This window comes from Peromyscus eremicus, chromosome 12, assembly GCF_949786415.1.
Source record: "Peromyscus eremicus chromosome 12, PerEre_H2_v1, whole genome shotgun sequence".
NCBI classification, from domain to species: domain Eukaryota; kingdom Metazoa; phylum Chordata; class Mammalia; order Rodentia; family Cricetidae; genus Peromyscus; species Peromyscus eremicus.
Genome location: NC_081428.1, coordinates 19,094,312 through 19,120,285, shown reverse-complemented (window position 1 = coordinate 19,120,285; position 25,974 = coordinate 19,094,312). Strand labels below are relative to the sequence as shown.

General features: G+C 44.3%; 1 protein-coding gene across 2 annotated transcripts in view; it reads left to right on the top strand.

Moving 5' to 3' along the window:
* The window catches only part of Cxadr (CXADR Ig-like cell adhesion molecule), a 56,751-nt gene that overhangs the window by 4,088 nt on the left and 26,689 nt on the right, over nt 1-25,974 (top strand). For both annotated transcript variants that reach the window (XM_059277823.1, XM_059277822.1), the window contains exon 2: nt 23,803-23,969. In XM_059277823.1, coding sequence (XP_059133806.1) covers nt 23,803-23,969 — 167 coding nt within the window. The remainder of the gene's footprint in view (nt 1-23,802; nt 23,970-25,974) is intronic.

Sequence of the window (25,974 nt, the reverse complement as noted above, 5' to 3'; positions counted from 1 at the left end):
GCTATGGGTGAGGAGGCCTCCCCGAGTCCCTCCTCATCTGTGATGGAAACTTGACTGGCTTGCCCTTAGTGCCAGCATTTCAGAAAGTTTGTTCAGTAACGGGGGTACTGCTGGTTTTCACTGTACCAGTGTGAGTAAAACTTAAAACACCCCGATTTCCAGTCACTTGCTAGGCATTTGATGGTGGGCTCAGCCATAGTCAGGTACACCTCAGTTGTTTCGTGTGTGCAGAATAGGTGTGCTGAGGAAGAGGTTGGGAAGATGTCAAAGGATGTGTTATGTCCAGTGGATCAGAGGAATAAGTTTAGGAGATGTATTTGAGCATGCTGACCATAGTTAATCACATAGTCTTGAAAATTGCTGAGTAGATTTTAACTGTTCTTACCACAAAAAAATAAGTATGAGGTAATTGTCTATTACATGGCTTGATAGAGTCATTCCAGGGCACACTGGCGTGCTCCTCCCTTCCATGCTCCCTCCTCCCTCTTGTGCGCTCTCCTCCTCCTCCCACTGATCCCTGGCTCTCTCTCCTTAGGTAACCTGGACTATTAGGTAGGCAGGCTGCTTGGCAGTATCCTCTTGCCTCAACTTCCTGAAAGCTGGGATTATGGGATTCCAGGAGTGAGCCTCCACACTGCCATCTCACTGTTCTGGTCTAGCCTCTGCTGTGTTTGTGTCTTTGAAATCCCCAAAACCTCGTTTGGGTTCTTCCCAGCCACCTGACTTGTCCTCCGCTGCTTTCTGCGTCAGCTTTCCACATGGTGTCCTAAATGCGGGCGACCTCATATCTGTCACTGTAACCTTCAGCTGGTTGATACAACATGAGGATGCATTCCAACTCAACTCCCTTTGGATTCTGGATTACTATTTCCCTCTTCTTTCCTTCGCCCCATTTCTACTTCCCTTTCTTTTTCTTGCCCCCGACTCCCATCTCGATTTTTCTTTCATTCTTTCTGAAGTCTCTTTCTGTTGCTAGAGCAGGTTAACCTGAAATGTACTCTGTAGCCCAGGCTGGCTTTGAACTCACGGCAATCTTTCTGTCTCAGCGCCCCCCCTCCCCCAAGTGCTGGGATTACAGACATAAGCCACCGCACCCACTTGAGTTACCACTGACATGACAGTCAGTTTTCATTTGCATACCTTAGATTTTTCCAAGTTGCTAAGTAAACTTTCCATTAATTAATAGATCAAAGGGTCTATTCATTCAAGTATATATGGCTTACTATATACTGTGCTCAGTGCTAGGTGCTTCTACAATAGTGTATGATATTGCAAATTGTACAAGGTATCAACAAAGATGTGGGGATTTGCAATGAAGGATATATGGCGTGTCTTGGGGGTTGAGAAGTCCAGCGGATATAAAATATGTAGCAAATACTGTTGAAACCTTTATTGTACATGAGTCATTAAGATGGCCGAGGGTGGGGCCTGAGGTTTTTTTTTTTTTTTTTTTTTTTGTTAACAAGTACCATATGATGTCACTGCTGACCATGTTTAGTGGACAGAGATATAAAGGCTGTTTTGAGAGCTTGGCAGAAAATTATAGGTTGGTCAAGTCCGCCCTGCACACGCATGATCCTGAGAGGCTGGTGGAGTTGTGAAAGTTCTCGAATGGTAACAATGCAGTCCTTCTGGAGGCAGGTAGTACTGCCAGCGCTAGCAGGACGTCTGGCTTGATCCGAGCATGAATGTCCCCTGCAGACATGCTGCGCAGCCATGTTGAGCTTCCCCTTGGGTCTGGCAAGCTTTTTTGGGGAGATGTGGTAGTGAAACCTTCTGTCTGATGCCTTGTACGAAAGGCAGAACTGGGAGAGAAGCAGGGCAATTTCTGGCTTGATTTTTGTGGTGGTATCACAGTCTAGGGGGAGAATAAAGAAAAGTGTAAGTGTGTGTGTGTGTGTGTGTGTGTGTGTGCTTTTTTGAGACAGAGTTTCTTTGTATAACATCCTTGGTTGTGCTGGAACTTGCTTTGTAGACCAGGCTGGCCTCAAACTCAGAGATCCGCCTGCCTCTGCCTCCCAAGTGCTGGGATTAAAGGCGTGTGCCACCACCACTGGGCACTGCCGGGCGGGCAACTTGTTTGTTTTTTAAAAAACTTCATTGTTTTTACTTTATGTGTATAAGTATTTTGCCTGTAAATTATGTGTGTGTGCCCCTTCCATACCTGGTATCTGGGGTAGACAAAAGAGAGTGCCAGGTACCCTGGAACTGTAGTTACTTATTGTGTGGCACTGTGTGGGTTCTGTTTCCAGAACCTAGGTCCTCCTCAAGAGCAAGTGCTCATACCTGTGGAGCCATCTCTCCAGCCCTTGACTAGGGATCTTAAAAAGACAGGAAGTAACAAACAAACAAATAAAGAAACAAACAAAAAAAAAACCAGTAGGGAGATTTTTACAAAGGACTAATCCCAGGAGAGGCAAGGATCAGCAAACCTGAATCGAGGATCGCTAATGAGAGACACTTAACTGCAAATAAAAAGGTAAGGTGAAACAGGAGGTGGCAGAAATGTCATCCCATAATAAGCAGCCCAAGATGAGAACATGGAAGCATCAAGGCGTGATAAGGACAGGGGAGGGTGGGCTAGTCGGTGAGGTTGTCCTAGAGATGGATGGAGAAATGAGGCCAGTCCCATTGCCCAGGCCAACGGTTGTGAAATTGGGGTCACTGGATGCCACAAGGACAGCGTCTGTAGTGGTGAGAGAAAAGTTGGATTTTAATAGGTCGCCTGGGTGTCCCGTTAGTGGAGAATAGAAACTGGACTGTGCACATTGCCCCCTTTAGCCCTAATTCCAAAACAGAGAGAAGCCCGCAGATCTGGCCTTTTCTCTCTCCAGATCGAAACATCTCAAAAACCTCGTTATTTGAATATTGTTCCTCCTGCAGATGAACTCCTGAGCCCTTTGGTTGCTTGGGGATGACACACTCCTGTCTCATCTCTTACTTCTGGACCTTATCAGTGATGAGCTTACGCCTCTGTATGCTTTCAACCCCGTTTTTCTAGACCCTTCCTCACTCTTCTTTTCCTGTCTTAACCAAATTTTTTGCAGCAGCTGCCTGCCATTACTGACTCTGTCGCCTCTTTTCATGTCACATGCTTCTGTGAAGCTGCAGTTGTTGTATACACCAAAGTTACTGCTGTGGCCACATCACACCTTGCCTCTTAAACCTTGCAGCTTATTGGGGCTGGAGAGAGAGGGCTCAGTGGTTAAGAGCAGTGGCTGTTTTTTTTTTTTTTTTTTTTTTTTTATGGACAGGGTTTCTCTGTAGCTTTGGAGCCTGTCCTGGAACTCGCTCTGTAGACCAGGCTGGCTTCGAACTCATAGAGATCCACCTGTCTCTGCCTCCCGAGTGCTGAGATTAAAGGCGTGCGCCACCACCGCCCGGCCTCAGTGGCAGCTCTTCTAGAGGACCCAGGTTCAATTCCCAGCATTTATGTGGTGGCTCACAATCATCTGTAACTCTAGGATCTACCACCCTGTTCTCGCCTCCATGGCACTGCGTGCTCGTGGTTCCTATATATGCAAAAATAGCCATACATAGAAAATTAAAAGTAAACCCTGTTAAACAGTCTTCCCCTCTTGGGCTGTTGCTTACTTTCCACCCTGATAATCAGTCTCTTTCCTGTCTTGCTAATCTTGACGGGCTGTCCTCGGTTTCCCGCTTGGGCCGTACATGCAGGTTTCCCGGGTTGTGTGGTCTCGGCTCGCATGCCTATGCTGACAGCCTCTGGTCTATTTCTCGTCTCTCACGGCCTTTACCCATCCTATCACACCACTCACTCACCAGACTTCACACTTCCCCGAGCACTATTCCTCCTGACATTCAATTCCTTTTCGGTCACCAGAAATCTCCGGCGGAAGTGTGGGGATTTGACTCCGTGCTCTCATCTGCTCACATCCCTCCAGCCCTGAGCTGTTTAGGTCCTAACCACAGAGTATCTCTTAAACTTGGTGAAATACCTTCACAGCTGGCCTTGCTTAGGTGAACTTTCCCCTGTGCTCCAGGCCGATCCCTTTAACACCAGGCACACCTTATTGTGACTGTTTTTTTTTCTCGCCAGACTGATTCTTTCACGAGATAAGGTACTGTTTAGGCCCTCACCAGTTGACATTGGAACTGTGCACATTCACTGGCTATGTGCGGGAAGGTCTGCAAGACACTTGGGAAGGACCTAGAGTAGAAAGAGTGTTTGAAGGTCAGAGGTGGTGGGTGGAAGAGCTGAGGGAGGCCGGGCCGGGTCTCCCACCTGGCCAGCTCTGGGTCAGCTCTGCCTGGGTGGTCAGGAATGGAAGGAGTCAGTTTCTACTGCAGCCCAAACTTTTGGATTCTGTTTCTAGTCTGTTCTTTTCCTCCACTGGCTGCCACGTTTCCCCAGTCCACACACAAGCCATTATCAGGTGAGAACTTATCTTTTCATGAGTAAATAAAGGAAAGACTTAAGCTGGGGCTATTGACTGTGTTTGTTCACTGGTCAGAAAGTCATGGATGTGAATGCTGAAATAATAACCAGCAAACAGGTAGCAGCTAACCAGAACGAACTTAGAACCTTCCGTGGCTTCTTGGTTTTCGTCTAACTTATACCCACTCCTTAGGAAAAGAAATCCAATAGTCTAAAACAGTGGTTCTCAACCTGTGGGTCTGGACCCCTTTGGGGTTGCATATCAGACACCCTGCATTATCAGATATGTACGTTACTGTTCATAATCATAGCAAAATTACAGTTATGAAGTAGCAATGAAATGATTTTATGGTTGGGGTTCATCACAACACGAGGAACTATATTAAAGGGTCACAGCACTAGGAAGGTTGAGAACCACGGCTCTAAAATGATGGTTAGATTGGTTTTTATATTTGGATTTTCTTCTTGAAGCTGGAGAGAGAGAGAGAGAGAGAGAGAGAGAGAGAGAGAGAGAGAGAGGGAAAACGAGAACACAGTCAGTAAAAGTGCTTGACATGCGAGCATGAGGACCTGAGTTGAGTCCCCAGAACTCATAAACAGCCGATGTAGTGGCGTGGACTTAGAATCACAGCACTAAGGAGGCTAGGACAGGAATATTGGCCGCTTCTTGACTGGCCTAGCCTACATGGTGGGCTCCCAGGCCAAGAGACTGTCTCAAAAAAGCCAAGGTGGATGGTGCCTGATTGTCCTTTGACCCCCACATACATATATATCTGCATACACATGTGTACCCATACACACATGTATACACATGTACGAAAGATGTTTTCTATTTCCTTATTCACAGGGTTTTGTTAGGCCTCACCTCTCCGGAGTGATGGGATCATAGAAATCTACCACGGTGTCTCTGGAGTTAGATCATCTCCTAGAGACTGGAGAAAAAACAGGAGGAAGCTTTCCAACTTCTCTTTCTTTTCTACGTAATTTCTAAATTGGGTTGCAATTACAGATGGAGGAACTGAGGAGTGTGGGTGCTCCCCTTGGCACAGTGATACGATTTCTTCAGGAAGCTGGAACCAGCTTCATGGTTCTTCGGGACTCTGTTACTCCTGTTTTCTGCAGATTTACTTTTCCTAGCCCATACTGACTCCTGGCTAATGGAGGGCAAAGTTAAACTGGTTTTCCATTGAGTAACAAGCAGATGATGAAGGCGGAGGAGGTAACTATGGAGGAGGCCAAGAAGGGAACAGTGTATCTCTGATGCTTTCCGGCTTGTTTCTGGAACCTTCCTCTTTTCACCTCAGCCATTTTGATTTGGAATAAGGGGTTAGCTAGGTTAGAGCGCAATCCCGGAAGCGCTGGACTGGAGTCAAGCTGTGTTTGCAGTTGGTTATAATTGAGAGGGTGCTTGGAGAAGACTGCTTCCCGCTCCCTTGTAGGACGGAAGGAAGGGAAACCATGGTGGTCTGTTTTGGGGGGCTTATTGTTATCAGTGTCCGGGTTCAGTGTGTGTTCTTTAACCATGGCGGTCTGTTTGGGGGTTTTATTGTTATCAGTGTCAGGGTTCCAGTGTCTGTTCTTCAGTGTTTGAGAAAAAGGTTTGGCACAGTTAAGTGAACTAACATGTACATAATGAGGAAATACAGATGTCTTTGGAAACAAGTCCATTTCCCTGTCGTGAAAGATGTTTAGACTACCAGAAGGAAAGAGACACGTGGATACTGTTGCACCTTCTGAAGACACAAGTGTGCTTTCCAGGTTTCCTGAAGAACAGATAGATGCCTTGAATCACAGATGACCCTCTGTCAAGGACTGCTAAGGGATACCCAGAAGCTGGGAGCCAAATGCCATGAGTCCTATCTTTGCCAAGTCCTTAGAGTGAAGAATGTCACCAGTGTCTTCAGACTTTCAGTAAAGAATGTTTTGAATTTGAAAACCAGGAAGTCCCCATGTTTTCAAGTAGGCTAGACATAAACTTTCACCTTGTTTTGTGCCGGAGTAGTGTTGCAGTAAGAACTGAGGAGACTCTACTTGTTCACTGCAAACGTGATCAGTTCAAACCAATCTAGAGCTGGGCGGTGGTGGCGCCCGCCTTTAATCCCAGCACTCAGAGGCAGAAGCAGGTGGATCTCTGTTTAAGGCCAGCCTGGTCTACAGAGTGAGTTGGCTGTTACACAGAGAAATCTTGTCTTGAAAAAAAAACAGAAAACAGAAAACAAACAAAACAAAATAAAAACCATTGAGTCTGGGATAGAGAAGTGAATATACCCTGGTTCTGTTCTGTTTCTTTTATGTGGTCTCAGTGTGTAGACCAGGTTGGAGTTGACATTCCTGCAACCAGCCAATCACAGCTTCTGGAATTCTGTGCCTGCAGGAATGGGCCACCACTCAGGGTTCCTTGTTTTTGAAAAACAATTTTATTTGAATCTATTCTCTTAATAGCTTTGGGATAAGAAGGACATCTATCATTTAAAATTATTGGAATCAAAGCTTGCATCCAATTCACTGTGGCCATGATTTCAGACAGTGCTGTGCAATGGAAATGGGAATGCATATTACATATGCTATTAGAAATTTTCTTTCAGCCATATCTAAAAAGAAAAGAGGAAGTTAATTGAGAATAACTTTTAATCTGGTTTATATAAAACACATTTCATATATGATTAATTAAACATGTTAATTGAGATAGTAAATATTTATGTTCCATGTAGTCTTTGAAATTTGCTTAGTGTCTCTATTTATAGCTCATTTCAGCTTGCATTAGGCACTTGTCCAGAAGTAGCTGGCAGTTACCATACTGGCCAGCATAGATCTAGAATGCAAAGTGATACTTCTATAGTCAGCCCTAGGATGAACACCTGCTTTGAAAATGCACAAAGCAGTGTGTCATCAAAATTAACGGAGTATGGCTTTGGATTGTTCTTGTGGTTTTACCTTTCATATAATTATGCATGTCACATAGTATTTTCTGTTGGCAGTGAGCTAAATAAAGTCTCTTGTTTCTTATTCAGTTTCTTTTAATCGTCAGAGCAATTGTTACATGCATACAAAAATATGTCAGCAACCCTTATTTGATGGTTATGAACATTACACATTTTACATGGAAGACAGAAAAAATAAAATGTGTGCACACAAATTACTGCCTTAAACTTGCCCATGGAGGAAAAGAAATGCATTTGTGGAGAAGTGCCAAATAAGCAGGATGCAGTGACCCTCGTTATGGAAGAGGAGGAGTTTGAATTCACTTTGGGACATTGGGAAGGCATTTATACCATGATTAAAGCAGCTAAAACAATAGCAATTTAGACATGTGTATCACAGAATGTAAGTGACCTTTTCTGTACCAATTTACTATTTTTTTTTAATAAGGCAAAAGAAACACTATGTACTGATTTTGGTATGTCCATTTGTTAAGTTTCTTATTTCATTCCAATGTTTTCTTACTGCTTTTGCCAAGTAGCTTCTTTCTAGGCTTATGTTAATGAAAACGGAAGAGAAGTGGGCTAAGATTTTTATGAGCAAGGAGGCAAGGAGATTTCCTAAAATGGAGTGATATACATAGCATTTCATGAAGGTGATAAAAAAAATATTCACCATGGCAACCATTCTACTTTTACCCATAATGCATTGCATTTGTTTTGTCAGACTCGTTTGAAATTAGCAGCTGTGTAGTGGGGACCAAAGGGAAGACAGTGTACTGCTTAGATAAGAAAGGGCTACAGTCAGTGGTCAGAGTCGAAACATCAATGCAGCCTTTCAAGAGAGGGTCTTTGTGAGGGATTGGGAGAGGGAGGGTCTCAATCCAGTTCAGCCCCGCTTATATCTGCGTGCTCCTTGCCTGCCTTTCTTCCCATGGTTCTTTGCGTTTTCCGTATTCCCGGATTCTAAATTCTCTATTAAATATTTGTTACAAGCAATCTCAATTCCTGCAGAGGTTTGAAGGAACGAATGTGTATTTTTTGCTGAGGTGTTGCGGTGGGCTTCGGGGGATAGAAATGAAGCCACCGTTCGGGGGCGGGGGGGGGGGGAGACATTTTCTTCTTTAATTTCTTGTACCCCGTTGTAAACTTAGCTGTAATCGTACTGCGTAAATTTCCAGTCTTTCGGGTGTCTTACCCTGTGTTTCCAGGGTTTTGTTTCTCTGAGGTTTTCATCCTTAAGTCTGAGCGTGCTACGGCATGTTTCCCTTTTTACTCTATTTTCCTGTCTTCCCTATTGACTGACAAGCATGTTGGACATTTCTCATTTCAAGCAACCTTTACTTGGACAGGATCTCAATCTGTCTACTGTTTTTGTCCTCTTCTTGGAGGCCATGTTCCTCAAAATAGTAGTCACTTAGATTTCTCCTTGGACCCTCTAGTCATTCTCCTCAGATGTATCCCAGTCTACATCCACAGAGCTAAGCTGGAGTGGACCTAGTGATCATCAAAACTAGTGGATACATTTTAGTGTTGTTCCTTTTCCTAATAAATGTTGAGTTCTTTCTGTTTGGAAAACCCTAGTACTAAGTGTTATGTATAAGACCCAGAGGGGTCTGTATCCTAATAGGAGGGATGGGTTTGGTCCATTCATTTGTTATATATTGTGCTGGCTAATATTATGTCAACTTGACACACAATTTAGAGTTATCTGAAAGGAGGGAGCATTGAGAGAATGCCTGTGTAAGATATGGCTGTAAGGCATTTTCTTAATTAGTGATTGATGGGGGAGGGCTCAGCCCATTGTGAGTGGGGCCATCCCTAGGCTAGTGGTCCTGTGTTGTACAAGAAGACAGACTGAGCAAGCCATGTGGAACAAGCCAGTAAGCAGCACTCTTCCATGGCCTCTGCTCATTTCCTGCCTCCAGGTCCCTTCCCTGTTTGAGTTCCTGTCCTGACTCCCTTCAGTGATGAATAGTGCTGTGGAAGCGAAAGCCAAGTAGAATCTTTCCTCCCCAAGTTGCTTTTTGGTCATGGTGTTTCATTGCAGCAATAGAAACCCTGACTAAGACATATATTATAGGCATGCACCACCGTGTCCAGTTTATGGCATGGTGGAGATCTAACCCAGGGTTTCCTGCCTGCTAGACAAGTCCGTTGCTAACTAAGCTATAATTCCCACCTGAGACAGGCTTTTAAGATGACAGCGTATTGTCTACTGCCCTCTGTTTATTGAGGAGAGAACACCGGTTTGTGTTGGAGCTTATCCTTTGAATATTTTTTCTAACTATGTGTCTGTGTGTGAGTGTATGTGCCTGAGAGTTTGGAAGCATTGGATACCTGGAGGTAAAGTCCCAGGCAGTTCTAAGCTGCCTGACAAATATGCTGGGAATGGAACTCTGGGCCTCTGGAACAACATCGTAAGATATGGCTGTGTGTTGTTGGTTGTTTTCATTCTTTACTTTTTAGGGGGCGCACCACCCAGCTCCCAAACAAATCACAGGGAGACTTATTCCTACTTATGAATACCCGGCCTTAGCTTGGCTTGTTTCTAGCCAGCTTTTCTTAAATTATCCCGTCTACGCCGGGTGGTGGTGGCGCACGCCTTTAATCCCAGCACTCGGGAGGCAGAGCCAGGCGGATCTCTGTGAGTTCGAGGCCAGCCTGGGCTACCAAGTGAGTCTCAGGAAAGGCGCAAAGCTACACAGAGAAACCCTGTCTCGAAAAGCCAAAAAAAAAAAAAAAAAAAAAAAAAAAAAAAAAAAAAAAATTATCCCGTCTATCTTTTGCCTCTGGGCTTTTATCTTCCTCTATTCTATATACCTTTCTTCACTTCCTACTCTGTGGCTTGCTATGTAGCTGGGTGGCTGGCCCCTGATGTTCTCTCCTCCTCCTGTTCTCATTCCTCCATCTTCCCTTCCCAGATTTCTCCTTCTATTTATTCTCTCTGCATGCCAGCCCTGCCTAGTTCTCTCTCCTGCCTAGCTATTGGCCATTCAGCCCTTTATTAGACCAATCAGGTTTTTCAAACAGGCAAAGTCACACAGCTTCACAGAGTTAAACAAATACAACATAAAAGAATGCAACACATCTTTGCATCATTGAACAAATGTCTACAGCATAAACACATGTAATACATCTTCAACTAATATTCCACAACAATATGTGTTCTTAACCACTGAGCCAACTCTTCAGAGTTGGTCTAGTCTTGTGTGCATTATTTTATTTGATCCTATAGTGATGTAGGCATTATTACAATTTATTTGTCCATTTTCCAACACAGGTCTCACTGCACAGCCCAGGTTGGCCTTGAACGCACAAATATAGACTAGGCTAGTCTCAGATATATGGTGATCCTCCTGGCTCAGCCTCCTGAGTGCTGGGATCTAGGAAAATACCACTGTGCCTACATGGCATTATTATTATTTATTTTCATGTTAAATGTGAAAACATCTAGTCACCATGAGGCTATAAATTGCTTACGGACAATTTTATAAGCTAACTTTGAGTTTGAACTCACATCTGACCTTGCAGCTCTAACTGTTCATTGGGTAAGTTGCTTCCGTGATTCAGGTTGTTGTAGAGTCTGAGCTGCTAAGCTGTTGTCATGCTGATGGCAGGAGGTAGAAAGGGACGATGGCAGGTGTCTTTTTGGTCGATTGATGGACTACACTTAGAGCACATTTAATTCTGAAATAGATACTTTAGTTCAGCGCCTTTATGCCCTGAGGCCCAGAGAGGCAGCTTGTCCAAAGTGACGCAGACAAAGCTGTGTGTGTGTGTGTGTGTGTGTGTGTGTGTGTGTGTGTGTGTTTGTGTGTGTGTGTATGTATGTGTGTGTGTATACCAAATTTGACAACAGTATTTCCAGTCCTCTATTTATTTCTCTACTAAAAAGAACAATCCACTTGGACTCTGAACCACTGTACTCTGCCTGAAGTACTACTTGGAAGTTTAGTGTAGGGGTTGGGGAGATGGCTCAGCAGTTAAAAATGGGCACTGCTGTTTCAGAGGACTCAAGTTCAGGTCCCAGTATCCATGTCTGTGTGGCTCATGACTACCTGTAACCCCACCTCCAGGGCATGCGATACCCTCTTCTGGCCTTTGTGGGTACTGCAGTCAGGTACACAAACTCATACTCACATCATTCATTCACATGTACAAACCCCCCACACACTCAAATCACTCACTCACGTGTATGCATGCACACAATTAAAAATAAAGTATCGGTTAAAAAAGAAGCTTAGTGTGGAAGAGGGTTCGTGCATATTTCTACCCCTCCCCCACCTTGCAGATCAGGAGGGTTTCTGATGGTGGACTTGGCATTTTCTAGTGATTTGGGAGATGGAACCACTTTCACTGTCTCCCTGAAAGTTGATTGCAGCAGAGGAGCCCTGTTCTGTCTTCTCCTCCATATGGGTTCACTGTGGCTGAGATGTAGGTAACCACATTGATTTGTATTTTGCTGCATTAGAAGTTAAGCTACGTCTCAATGCCTCCGATGCTTTGTCACATGGAGATACCATGAATATCTCTGTCATGGAGTTGTTAGTGAGAATTCAGAGTTCACCTCTAGATTAGTGGTTCTCAACCTTCCTAATGCTACATACAGTGCTTTGATAATACAGTTCCTCATGTTGCGGTGATCCCCAATTATAACATTATTTTTACTGCTACTTCATAACTGTAATTTTGCTACTGTTATGAATTGTAATGCAAATATCTGATATGCAGATGGTCTTAGGCAACCCCTGTGAAAGGGTCGCTTGACCCCCAGGTTGAGAACCTCTGCTATTGAGCATTTTGAAAAGTGCAAAGCATTTAACGAGTCCTCTTCCTGTTTATTAAGATGACAGTTTCGAGCTGGGTATTGTGGTGTACAGCTACAGTCTTGGCACCCAGGGTCTAAGGTAGGAGGGTCTCAAGTTCGAGGTCAATTTGAGCTACACAGTGAGACCCTGTCTGGAAAAGTCACCTTCCCTTGCAAAAGATGGTTGTTTCCATCCCACCGTACTTCCTGGGTACCGGATATTCGATTCTCCTTGGTGTGGGGTGTCAACCCCTGCTGTTTATAAAATGCCAAAGTACCCTGGTGCTAGTTCTTATTGTTGCTAATTTGTCTATTAACTTTCTTATCTCAGCAGATAGAAGTGATAATTGAACAACTAAAATATAGCAACCCCCACCCTCATAATTTCTACTTCCCTATGAGTGATTTCTTCTTCCCCACAGCAACATATAAAGGACTAATTGAAGTAATTATATTAGCAAATTTAACCACTCCCCTGCCAATCTACCTCATCTCCTTCCCTCCCTCCTCTTCCTCAGGACAGGTCTCTGTTCAGCTTGGTGTGACCTGAAATTCCTGGTATGGCCCAGGCTGACCTCAAACTCCTGATGTTCGAGTCTCGGCCTCTGAAGTTCAGGGATTGCATGTGTGTACCAGGACTGCGTGTGTGTGTGTGTGCCACTGCACCCAGCCCAGCCCAGCCCAGCCCCCACCCCCCTTCCATTCTTCTCTGGTAGAAAAGCCGGGTCAGTCAGGTGACTTTCTAAGCATTACTAATCCCAGAGGAACTTCCTGGCAAGACGGTTGGCACAGGTTGGTGAAACAGGAAGGAATCGATCCCAAGAGCATAGATCACAGCTTTGTTTTGGCACGGGCCTGACTTCTCTGTGATCTTCCACCAGCGGCAACTCCGCAGTATTGGGACTAAACTACAACATTCTGCTTGTCCTTATTAGTCACTTTAATATGTGGGTTGCTGGTTGGTTTAATTTCCTTCTTGTTGTCTTTGAAGTCACTGTAAAATCCAGCGAAGTCTTCACAGGATGCTCTAAAAGGGAAGTTTCGGGTGATGGCTGACCTTTCACATAAGCACATTGTGCAATAGTTTTCGAAAACAGACCCCGACTTTCGGGAAGTTAAATGAAAATGCCAGAGTTATCAATCTGAAGATCCACGTTCTTCTAGAAAAGGGGACTGCCGCCTTGCTGAGGGATATCTCAGCGGGATCACTGCAGGGCGAGCGCAGATTGCCTGACATTGCGCAAACCCAGTTCAGGCCCTAGCAGGTTTCTGATTTTAAGGGAGTTAAGGCTGTGTTGATGGTGGAGGAAGAAAGGAGGACATAAAACCACTCTTTGAGTTCTCCCACACTGGAAGAGGCATTCTGTGCCAAGGTGGCTAGGTGAGCCAGCTTCCGAGGCCTGGGAGCTAAGAACGTTATCAAATTGTCTGGCACGGGAGACATTCTGTTAGTAACATATGTTACCCCCGAAGAACAAGGAATGGTGTCTGTGTGCTGCCAGAAAAAAAAAAAAAAGTAAAACAGAGTTGGTGATTGTTACAAAACTTGATTAAAAAATAGTATTTCCATAGGATGCACACGGTTATAAATACTATTAGGATGCACACGGTTATAAATGCATGCATTTCACAAGGCGCTGCGGCACTGGCGGCTTTCTGTGGCTGGTCCGTTTTGGCATCTCCACGTTCTGTATCATTGACTCCCATCAGCTTCTTCAGGCGTCTTCTCTCCCATCAAGGCAGGGGCCTCCTGACGCTTGGGCTCTGGTTGGTGCAGCAGACAACCCTTCAGGTCTTTTGGGGTGGCAGGTCCCTTAGTTTGACCTCGTCTCTTTTATCAGCCCCGTCGGCCTTTTGTTTTGGCAAGGTGGCCATGGCGAGGAGGGGTGCAGAGGAAGGGTTTGTCTCCAGTTGATTGGGCTGCTGTTTCTTCTCTTTTATTGTGTTTTTTTTAACTGTATGGATGATGGTATGACCTAACTCCATGCCGGGAGTGGCACACCCCTTTATTTATTTATTTATTTATTTATTTATTTATTTATTTATTTAGGGAGGCAGTGGCAGGTGGATTTCTGTGAGTTCAAGGTCAGTATGATCTACCAGTGAGTTCCAGGACAACCAGGGCTGTTATACAAAGAAATCCTGTCTCAAAAAAAAAAAAAAGGGGGGGGGCTGGAGAGATGGCTCAGCGGTTAAGAGCACTGGCTGTTCTTCCAGAGGTCCAGGGTTCAATTCCCAGCACCCACAGGGCAGCTCACAACTGTCTGTAACTCCAGTTCCAGGAGATCTGACACCTTTACATCAATGTTCATAAAATAAAGTTAAAATAAATAAATTTAAAAAAAACAAAAATACAAAGCAGTAACCTTCAGGACATGGTTGACATTTCTCTAAAAGCAGGCTCCTAAGTGAATTCTTTATAACAGTTGACATTAGAGTCATTTTAACGCCTCTTCCCAAGAAACTAAATAAACATGGGAGATGTTTGAAAGCTAAGAAACATTTATTTATTTTTTAAACAAAATTTCAATTTTGCGAGATTTCCCTGAGTCCATGACCAGCATGGACTACAAAGGGAATTGTGAAAGTCCAGAGCAAGGGCTGGGAGTGTAGAGTTGGTAGAATGTTTATCTAGCATGTGCAATGCCCTGGGTTCAATCCCCAGCAAAGCATAAATGGGGTGTGATGGGGCACGCCTGTAGTTCCAGTTCTTAGGAGGTGGAGGCGGGAGTCTCTGGAGTGTAAGATCATAAAGTCACTCTAGGCTGTGTGTGTGAGTTCAAGGCCAGCCCAGGTGATATGAGACGAAAAACAACAACCGTCAAAACCCCGATGTTTTGCTCTTGTGCTACTATTTTGAGAATGACTAGATTTTGGAGTGAGGCCCTGCCTGAGTGCTTACTTTCCTTTTGCTTCATTTCCTGGGGACACCTCAAAAACAAGCAACTTTTCTTCATCTCTTCCAGAATAACTTGCCATAAAAGTTTTCTCAACACCTCTCGTGTTAAATAGTTGTATGTAAAGTAAATACATGTTCATTTCTTCCCAGGTTTGCTAACATTTCCTTAAAATAACAAGTGTTCTGTCTGTGTCTAAGCATATGACCCGGCTTGCTTGTACTGGTCATTTCTCCATGTCCTCACGGTCTTCCCAGGTCTGCAGCCTCCTGCTTTTCCAGGAAGGTCTGAGGGTCCCCACTTTCATCCCGATCCCTCTTTCAAATAGCCTCGCTTTATTTCACCTGCCTCGGTTCAAATCCCCCTTCCCACTGCCAGTTTAGCAGCTTTATGTACTTGCTATGTCCAGAGATGATTGAGGGAGATTTTAGGACGTATCCTCTGGTGATGTGGCTCCGGGGTACGGGTAAGTATGTGAAAATATGTGCTTCAGGGAAGGACGAACAATTACCTAGAACGAAGGAATTGTTTAAGAGGAGGAGAAAGCAGTTGACACTCATTGCCTATGGGGACCGGGAATGCTTGAGGGAGGAGGTGACAGGTTAGATGCACTCTCGTAAGAGGTAGGAAAGTGAACTAACATGGTGTGTTCTGCACCTCAGTCCACCCGTTGTATCTTCTGGGTTATTTTTCTAGGGACAGCAGATCAGGGAGTTTGACTGTGTATTCCTTCTGGGGACCCTAGACCAGGAAGTTTCACTGCAGTCTTCCATTTTTAGTAGAGAGTGGACTCATTCGCACCCCCTTCCAATTGCACTTATCTTGTTACTTGTCCCCCTCGTTTTGAAATGTACCACCTTTCCTCTGTAGTGGACCCTCCGTTCCCCTTCTCTAATTCAAGCATACTTTGTACCAGTGAGCTCTCTTTCTCCTCCTCCTCCTGCTCTCAGTACCTCAGATTTGTGATCTGCTTATCTCTAGACATCCAAAATTGGCCGGTTGCTCTTTTATTCTGCTGCACCAAGTGCTTTCTTGATTGATTAGACTGCAGAATACGTTATGTAGTTGTGGATTTCAACTGATAGCCCCTCTTTGCACCCAGATAAAGAAGAGACCCGATGTGCCACTGCTCAAATTCTACACGACTTGATCTTTTAAATCTCCACATGAGCCACCAGTGGTCAGACTTTACTTGGCGCTATAGGCAAAAGCAGAAGACACATACACTTCCACACATTCCTTGTGTCTCCTCAGTGACACACAATGTCATTCGCTGCTGACTTCTGTCTGCTCGTCTGGAAATCTGCTGTGCTGAAAGACCAGTGATGGTCAATGATTTTCGTGGCCCATGGCTTTAAAAGTCAGAAGTGAAATGGTCACTGAGGGTAGAGAGTGGCAAGGCCCCGGCCTGAGACAGTGTGATAAATGCTCATGGTGGTATTCTCATTGAACCAGAGTACACCTGGTTCAATCTGAGCAGACACCTCCTAGTTCAGTCCATATATGGGTATAAGAGATGGTCTTTGGAAGAAGTGACCGAATAAAGAGGGGAGCCGAGGAAGAATCCTAGAGTGTAAGTGCTTGGTAGAGGATGTACCTGCAGGGGTGAGTCGCATCAGAAATGGTTGTCTAGCCCATCTTTAAAACCACTGATGACTTGTACCTTACTCATTTTAAACTGTTGTAGGTACAAAGGTATCTTAAGCAGTATTTTTGTTTCCTGTTCCTGAATTCTTGGGCTTTATTTCATCATTTTTCCTTCTACCAGGGCTCCTATTGCCTTCTGTTGTGGCCCTCTGCATTATCTGTTAGCGTTAATAAAGTGACAGTGTTATTTGGTATCAACCCGATTTCCTGTGAGAAACATGTGGTGTCATTGCCTGTAGTGTCTATTCTGCGGGATTTATAAGGGACGAATCAAATAATTCACAGCCTCTGAATGATGCCTGACTTACAGGAAATTAATAAAGTATAATTTAATAAAATTAATCAAGTTCCTCTATACCTTTGCGGACATAAATTATCTCCTGCTTATCTGGAGGGACCATCTTAGATGGTCCTAATGATGCATTGGTTTGGTTTGTGAGTTCTCAGTATGTTTAGATCAGACTTGGGAGTTTTTGTTGTAATAAACAGCTCACGTGTTCCATGGATCTTTCTGCGGCACTCAGCCCGTATTCGTTCCTCCCGGATGCTATAACAGGATACCAAAGAGGATGGCTTAAGTGAAGAAACTTGTTTTCTCACAGATCTGCAGCTGAGAGAGCTGGGGCCAGGGAGGCAGCCATTTTGGTTTATACTGAGGGGCCTCTCTCTGGCTTGGAGGCAGGGATCTTCTCTTCTCTGCCTGCACAAGATGGAGAATCAAGGTGACTCTTCCTCCAGTGCTCAGCTCAAATCCTTGCCTTAAAGGCTGTATTTCCATGTCACAAAACAGCACGTTTACACTCAAATTGTGGGAGCATTCAATAGTCTCGTTCTCCAAGTGTTTAGTATGAGTGTTCTGTTTTTATACATTGTGTACTTAAAGCCATGTTCTTTTTGAATGATCTGATTTGACTAAATGATTAGGTAAATGAAATGGAATCCAAAGGACAATATATATATTTTTTAATAATTTAATTTAATTTTACATGTCTGCCACGGATTCCCTTGTTCTCCCCCCTCCCGCCCCCTCCAAAGGACAATATTTAGCTATACTTTTATTAATGTAAGTGAGATCCAATTTTACCACCTCAAACCAAATCTGGTTAGGTTTCTTTTTTTGTTGGAGGAGACTGCTTCCACCTGGTGTATTTGCTGTAGATCCTTATCTTGGTAGATGATCTTGGGTTTATTACCCAACTTTCCTGCTCGTTTTTTTGAGCAATGCGATTGCTTTCAGATGTTTTCTTGCTTTGTAGAACTCCAGGGAATAACGTCCTTGGTCAATCATGTCCTTGCACACTGAAATCTTCACTATAGGAGTTTAGCCACAGTTCCTAAAAAATGTGCAAACCCGTTTCCCAGGTCTCTTGTTGTTTCCAAGATAGGAGGTAGTACTTCACTTTCACTGTCTCACAGTTTTTAATGTTTTATTAGTATGGTGGTATTTTATTTGTACTGAAATGTGATTTTAATTGTATGTTAATAAATAAAGTTGCCTGGGGGTCAGAGCTATTAGAGCCATAGCAAAAGCTGGGTGTTGGTGGTGCACGCCTTTAATCCCAGCACTTGGTAGGCAGAACTAGGTAGATCTCTGTGTGTTCAAGGATACAGCCAGCATTGGAGACACACGCCTTTAATCTCAATACCAACCATAGAAGACCTGGAGGTCAATACAGATAGGCAGTGACGAGGCAGTCATGTGGTTGGTTTTACAACCAATGAGAAGGCAGAACAGAAAGACAAAGACAAACAGACAGGAAGATAAAGACAAACAGACAGGAAGTAGGTCTCATTCGGAGAGGAGGTCTCTTGGCTGAAGAGGCTAGCTGCAGCAGGCGGGTAAGACTTTTAGCTCTGATCTCTTGGCTTTTGTCTTTGCATTGGCTCTGTGTTTCTTATGTAACAAGACGGTTGGTTACATGTACATATTAGTCTTGGCTTTTATTAAAAACCTTTTGGGTTTTGTTTTTTGTGGTGCTGGGAATCAAACACAGAGCTTTGCGCATGATGAGCACCGCCATTGCCCTACCATTGAGCTACAATTTCGGCTCTTGGGTTTTGAGACTGAATCTCCCTGCGTAGCTCAGGCTCTCCCTGAACTTGGTATGAAGCCTAGGCTAGCCTCAAACTCTTTGAGCTTCCAAATGCGGGGATTCTAGGTGTGAACCTTTATGCGTGGCAGTTGTTTTTTAAACACCGCCCGTGTTGTATGTGGAATACAATGTCACATTGCTTTAATTTATATTTCTGTAGTTCTTTAATTACAAATGTACATTTCAAAAATAGATTACATTTTAAGAACTGTTGGAAATACAAAGCAAAATTGAATATGAAGTACAAGGAATTCCCTTATACCTTGGGCTTTTTTTTTTAAACGTAATTTTTATTAATTGATTCTTTGGGAATCTCACAGCATGCACCCCAATACCACTCATTTCCCAGTCCTTCCACGTCTGCCCTAAACCCTTGTAGCCTCTCCCACAAAATAAAATAAAAAAATTAAAAAAAATATATGTGTAGATATAAATGTGTATGTGTGTGTATATCTACATATCAGTTCGATTCTCCTTGCCCTCCTTTCCATCACATATTCAACTGTTGTTGTGGCATTGGGAGCTGCCGAGTGTCACACAGTATACCTTTTTGCCCAAACAGCTTTACTTGGAAATGTTCATTGCAGTGTGTTATTGGTCTGGTTCGAGGCCTATGGCTTCTGGTACACCATCAAATACTGGACCCTCACTGAAACTCCTCTCAGATATCCTGCCCAAGTCGTGGAGATCCTGTGACTTATCATTCTGTAGGATCGGTCACTTCACGAGCTCTAGCAGGTCATTGATGTGGCAGATGTTGGGGACTGCTAACTCAAAACCCTGGATGTGGGCCTGGGTGTTAGTTGAGTTGGTCAGTCTGGGCCTTCACTGGAACAGCCCCCCTCAGGCAAGGGTCAGGGACAGCTCTCCTGCACCCAAGCCACTACTTTGCCCCTGGCAATGGGACAGGGTCAGCTTCCCTGTGAAGGATGGGGCCAGCTCTCCTACTGCAACCTTGGCCTTATTTTACACAGCATGGTCTTCGCTGTTTCAGCATTCCCTGACTAAAGGATGCCTATGTTACACTCCCCTCCCCTCCAAACACACACACAGGGTTTCTCTGTAGCAGCCTTGACTGTACTGGAACTCACTTTGCAGACCAGGATGGCTCAAACTCACGGAGATCTGTCTGGCTCTGTCTCCCTAGAGCTGGGATTAAGGTGTGTGCCACCACCTCCTGGCCGCGTATGTTAGACGGATGAACCTGTGACATATTTCCGTTACCCCAAGTCTACGGTTCTGTTTATCATACAGCTGTGGGCAAATGATGTGTCTCTACCATTGCAACATCAGGAAGAAGAGCTTGGTGGTTCCAAGAAACCCCTGCGCCCCTCCATCCCTCCCTCCTCGCTAATCATCTCTTTTACTGGGTTAAATTGTTCCTTTTGTAGAAAGTCATATGGCTGTAATCAAACAGAGCATCACCTTTTCCGTTGACTTCTTTTCTAAATATACTTTTTATTTTGTTTTGGTTTGCGAGATAAAGTCTCACTATGTAGCCTTGGTGGCCTGGAACTTCTATGTAGACCAGGCTGGCCTCAAACTCACAGAGTTTGCCTCCCAAATACTGGGATTCAAGGTGAGCACCATGCCGGGCCTTGCAAATATACTTTGCAGGTTTTTCTGTCTCCATGGTTAGCTTGTACATTTTTAACTTGGTATGCATTATGTCACGGGCAGCTATATTTTGAGTCAGGAGGCAGGCACACGCTTTCCACTCTGGTTTAGTGAAACTGACTTTGATTATTTGGTTAAGGTGGTGCATTACAGAATACTCTAGTAGAAAGCCACCGTTTTCCCTCTGTAACTCATGTTCCCTGAGATTTTGTGACACCACATAGATTTCGTGGCACCACATAATATACTCTTTCTCATTTTAATTTTCCTATTTGAAGCTTTTGCTTCTGTGGTTTTGGAAAGTGATGACTCCCAACTTCAAATATTTATAGTAAAGAGCTTGCCCACTTTTTTTTAAAACAAAACAAAACAAAACAAAAAACCCAAAAAAACAAAAAAACCGCATTTTTCTCTAAGAGCTTCCTTACTCAACATAATTTAAAAGTCTTATCTTTATTTCTCTTAAAAAACAAAGACAACCTTAAATCTCCTCAGCATTTTCTGCCTTTGCATGATTGAAAGGCAGAGCTCACTGCAGCTCGCCCATGCTGACAGGTTAATGTCCGCTGGGACAATGTGTCATCCACTCAGAACACTGCCTCCCCTTGGAGCACCAGCTCCGTCCATTGCTCTCCTGGTGCCGTTCTTTGTAGAATCGGACCTCCTAAGGGCTTAGGAGGAGGCGACATCAAGGGCTGAAAAATACTCTTTGATGACATCACATCGCTTTGATGTTCAGTTAGACTGGGCAACAGAGAGTCTTCAAAGACCCAAGGATTTAGAAATTGGAGATAAGAAAAGCAAGCAGAAGGGCTGGAAGATGTTATTCCAATTAGTGTCCATGTGGGATGGGCATCACTCTGTTTATTTATATACTCCAGTTCTGAGGACTCCTTACTGGCCTCTGCAAGGACTTGGAGCTTGAATTTTTATGCCATTGATTTCATTAAATCCTGAAAAGCAATTTAAATAAAATTATAAGGTTTGATATTTGGTTTAGTTTTCAAACTCTGAACCTGTGAGTAATTTGTGAGTTAATTTATCACTTAGCTTACTGAAATATTAGCAGCTTACAGAGTTCCTACATGAGACCAAGTATAATCTGTCTTTTGTTTTATGCAATTTTGACTGTTGCATACTTCAGCACTTGAAGAAAAAGGATGCCTCTTCAGAGACGGCTCTCAGTGTTGCTAGGAGACTCAAGAACTCTTTTGTGAGGATCGTGAGATTTCAGTTCATTTTTAGTACAACACATTGAGGAGCAAACCCATTCCAAAAGGGAAATACTGAAAGTCATTTATGAAACTGCTTAAAATAGCTTAAGCAGAATAGCATCTCCTGGTATCTGAGGGACCCACGTGCAGGTACTCACTTGGTGCGCATGTAAAATGAGGTAGTATCTGCATATAGCCTATGCGCCTTGTCCACCAGCAAAGGGCAATACAAGGCAGACCCCTTGAAATGGAGGAATTCCTTCTGGCAGGTTTTCAGATTTCCCTGACATCTCTGAAATTGATCAGAATGTAATTCCATCTCAACTTCTTTCGAGCAATTAATAAGGTGCTATTTTAAGAGACAGAGTTACTTAGAAGTTCCTTGCCCCTAAGGAAGCTAATCATGTAATGGTAAATCAGGAATTCTACCTTCAAAGGTCCTGTGCAGGGTAGCATTGGCAAGAAAAAAAAAAGCACATGAGCACTGAGGAAATGTGATGGATATAAACAGGTGACTACCGTGAGTATTCCAAGAAGGAAGAACAGACACCTCCTCACTGGAGGGTGGAGAGGTAGTAGAATGCAGTTTTTGAAAATGAGGTAGGCATAGGACTAAACTTATCAGACATTAAAAAAGGATCCCAGAGTTCCAATATCTCTTCAGCAGGGACTCTGGAGATGCCACACATCAGTGTCAAACCGTATTGAATTTAAATACATGTATAGGCATGAAACAAACTGAAGGCCAGCATGCTTTAAGGACGATGCTAAGCTGTTGCTTGGTCTCAGTCAGTAGGTTTAGCTCGGTGAAAAACCAACCCCAGCTTTAGAGATGTAACACAGAAGTTGTGTGTCCACGGTCCCTTGGGTGTGGGTCACGGTAGGCTAGGATGAGAAAGGAAGCTCTGAGCTCACTCAGGGCGCCGTAGAAGCTGGTCTAGACAGGGGTTGTGGGTGGTCTGCTGTGATTGCATCTTGGGCAGTCACAGCTGCTGGTCACACACCTCAGTTATTTCCCATGCGGATTGTTTGCGCAATGGTAAGAGTGCTCAAGAAGGCGAGAAGGGATTTAGCAAGGAATCTGGAGGCCTGGCCCTGGGTCTTACCCAGTGCGTTCTTGTCACTGGTGTGATTTAAGAGAGGAATGCAAAGGATTTGCACCCATTCTTTCTTCAGTGTGAGCAATGCCCTTAAATACTACTGTCGAAAGCTTAGGATGGTGACTTTTAGTTCCTGCCCTTGGAGCTTCAACTTTACCAACGTTATATTGTTTCTGATAGTGTATTAAGATTAATCCTCACCTAATAGAAAGGATAATGCCATACATTATTGGAGAAACATCATTAAATAGTCACTGTGGAGAATGGGGTCTTGGGATTGCCTCCTAATTTTGCTCAGTGTGTTAATGATAGGTGCAAGATGAAGGGATGGGGAGGGTGAACAGAGAGGATGGGGAGAGAGAGAGGCAGGCCCTGGGTACTATTCAGAATCCATCCAACACTGAACATCCAAGTGGTAAAGCTGCTTCTTAGCCTCAAATGGTGAAACTTAGTATCCTGAGCAATGAGATGTTTGAGTCCATGCTTAGAAAATCCATTAGAGCTGGGAATGGTGGTTCATGCCTGTAAAATAGGACACTTAGGACACTGAGGTGAGAGGATTGTCTAGAGTTCAAAGTGAGTTCCAGTCCAGGTTGGCTTAATGAATGCGACCGTGTTTCAGAATAACAAAAGGCATCACAGAGAAACTGGTAGGTATGACAAGTAGTTCTGTGGAGACTTTTATATTATAGATGACTTTAAAAGATTTTTATTGGATGATTCATGTATAATTGAATTTGTTATAAATAAAGCTAATGACCAGACTATTTATACCTTGGATCTTGATCTGAACACCAATATTAGCTTTTCATTTATTTATTTATTTGTTATGCTTCTTTTGTTTTTTCAAGACAGGGTTTCTCTGTGTATTGGTCCTGACTGTCCTGGAACTCACTCTGTAGATCAGGCTGGCCTCGAACTCACAGAGATCTGCCTGCCTCTGCCTCCCAAGTGCTGGGATTAAAGCCGTGCACCACCACTGCCCAGTTTCTCTCTCTCTTTCCCTTTGTCTGTCTCCCACATTACTCTGCTCCCATGAATGGCCACAGGGTCATGTGCCAGGACAGTAGCAGCAGCTTAGTCCCACGTCTGTGTTTCTTTCTGCAGATGTCACCAGAGGTTTGAGCATCACCACTCCTGAACAGAGTATCGAGAAAGCGAAAGGGGAAACTGCTTATCTACCATGCAAGTTTACACTGAGTCCCGGAGACGATGGACCCCTGGACATCGAGTGGCTGCTATCCCCCTCTGATAACCAGAAGGTGGATCAAGTGGTGAGTGTGATCGGTGCTGGTCACTGCACACGTCAGTGCGGGTGCAGGTGGTGAGTGTGATCGGTGCTGGTCACTGCACACGTCAGTGCGGGTGCAGGCGGTGAGTGTGATCGGTGCTGGTCACTGCACACGTCAGTGCGGGTGCAGGCGGTGAGTGTGATTGGTGCTGGTCACCGCACACGTCAGTGAGGGTGCAGGCGGTAAGTGTGATCAGTGCTGGACACCGCACACGTCAGTGCAGGTGCAGGTGGTGAGTGTGATCAATGCTGGTCACTGCACACGTCAGTGCGGGTGCAGGTGGTGAGTGTGATCAATGCTGGTCACTGCACACGTCAGTGCGGGTGCAGGCGGTGAGCGTGATCGGTGCTGGTCACCGCACACGTCAGTGCGGGTGCAGGCGGTGAGTGTGATCGGTGCTGGTCACCGCACACGTCAGTGCGGGTGCAGGCGGTGAGTGTGATCAGTGCTGGTCACCGCACACGTCAGTGCGGGTGCAGGTGTATCTTCACACAGACTGGGTGTAGAGGGAGAGGAGAAAGCCCCCATCTGCTCAGGTGTGGTGGAAATGAGGAACACAATCAGGCTGTGTGTTGACACACACAGGAGCTACTGCCCATGTAATGAATGAAGTACATGAAAGGCTACTTCAAGCAAGGACCAATGGAAACTTCTGAAAGCTTGGGTATACGTTTGAGGGGCCAGAGCAGGGGATAGAGGGTGTCGGGAGCAGGCAGACAGGAGTGTACACAGTGAGAGGGACAGTGGGTAAATCAGTTTTGTTAAAGAAGATGTAAGATACAGTATACTGTAAGAAAAGTGTACAGTATTATTGCTAGAGCCTATCTGCCATATTTCCTCAAGTTAAATAGCCCGTACGATGAATTACTTAAGAAGGGAATGAAATCTTCTCCTGTTGTCTTACCCTTTTATTTATTTGTGCGGCCCTGCACATGTGAACGCTGCCATGGTGGTGAGCCTGTGGAGGTTAGAGGCAGCTTTGGGAAGCTATTCTTTCCTTCCACCATGTGGATTCTAGGAGTTGAACTCGGGTTCTCATTCTTGGTGATAGGTTCCTTGCCCTAGAGCCCTTTTCTTAGCACACAAAATGATCATAAGGGGTAGGTATGGCACACGAGAGCAAAAACCCCTGTAACGTATTTACTTACGCGCTTAGTAGTCACTTTATTTAGAATGCTATATATTAACTTCATTTGACATATTTCATTTGAAAAATATTAGACCAGAGGTAAGAAGGTAAGTTCAGGATTTCACAGGGGTGTGGTGATACAAGCGTTTGTAAGGGATGAGCGTGGTGGCCCACACCTGTCGTTTCCCCCACACAGGAGGCTGAGGTGGAAGACAGCCTGCATTACATAATGTGGCCCCTTCAAAAAACTTACAATCTTACGTATTGTCCACATAGAAAGAAGGACTCATTTTATAACTGAAAACGAAACTCTTCCATTTCATGATTAAATTAGTGCAGTCCAGAAATGAGTATTTTTGATAAAATCCACACATTTATGGAGGAGATAAAGAGGAAGCTTCCGTAGTTGTCAGTGACATGGCTGTGGATTTACTTCTGCCCTGATTCTGTAACCAGAACTATCTGTTTCCTAAGCAAAAAAAGAAAAACAAAACAAAAAAACCCAAAACAACAAAAACAAAAAACCAACGACAGAGTTGTCTCATTTACTCTCATCATCCTGGTTACCCTGTGGCCTTCTCCACTCTTACTTCCCTGCTTCTCTCCCCATGAACATGTCTGCACTCTGAACACACGTTTCTAATGGAGGTCCGGCACTCTCTTCCCTCGTCCTGCTCAGGATTCTGAGCCTGTCGTTAACACAGGAGAGCATGAGTCTTCGGTCCTTCTGAGTTACTTGAGACCCTGAAGTCTGTGACCAGGTGTCTGTAGAGACCAGCAGGCACAGTGTGCCCCGAGCTTATAGCCTGTCTGTTCATGGAAGGAGGGTCCCAAATCTTGCAAGCTAAGGACAAAGCA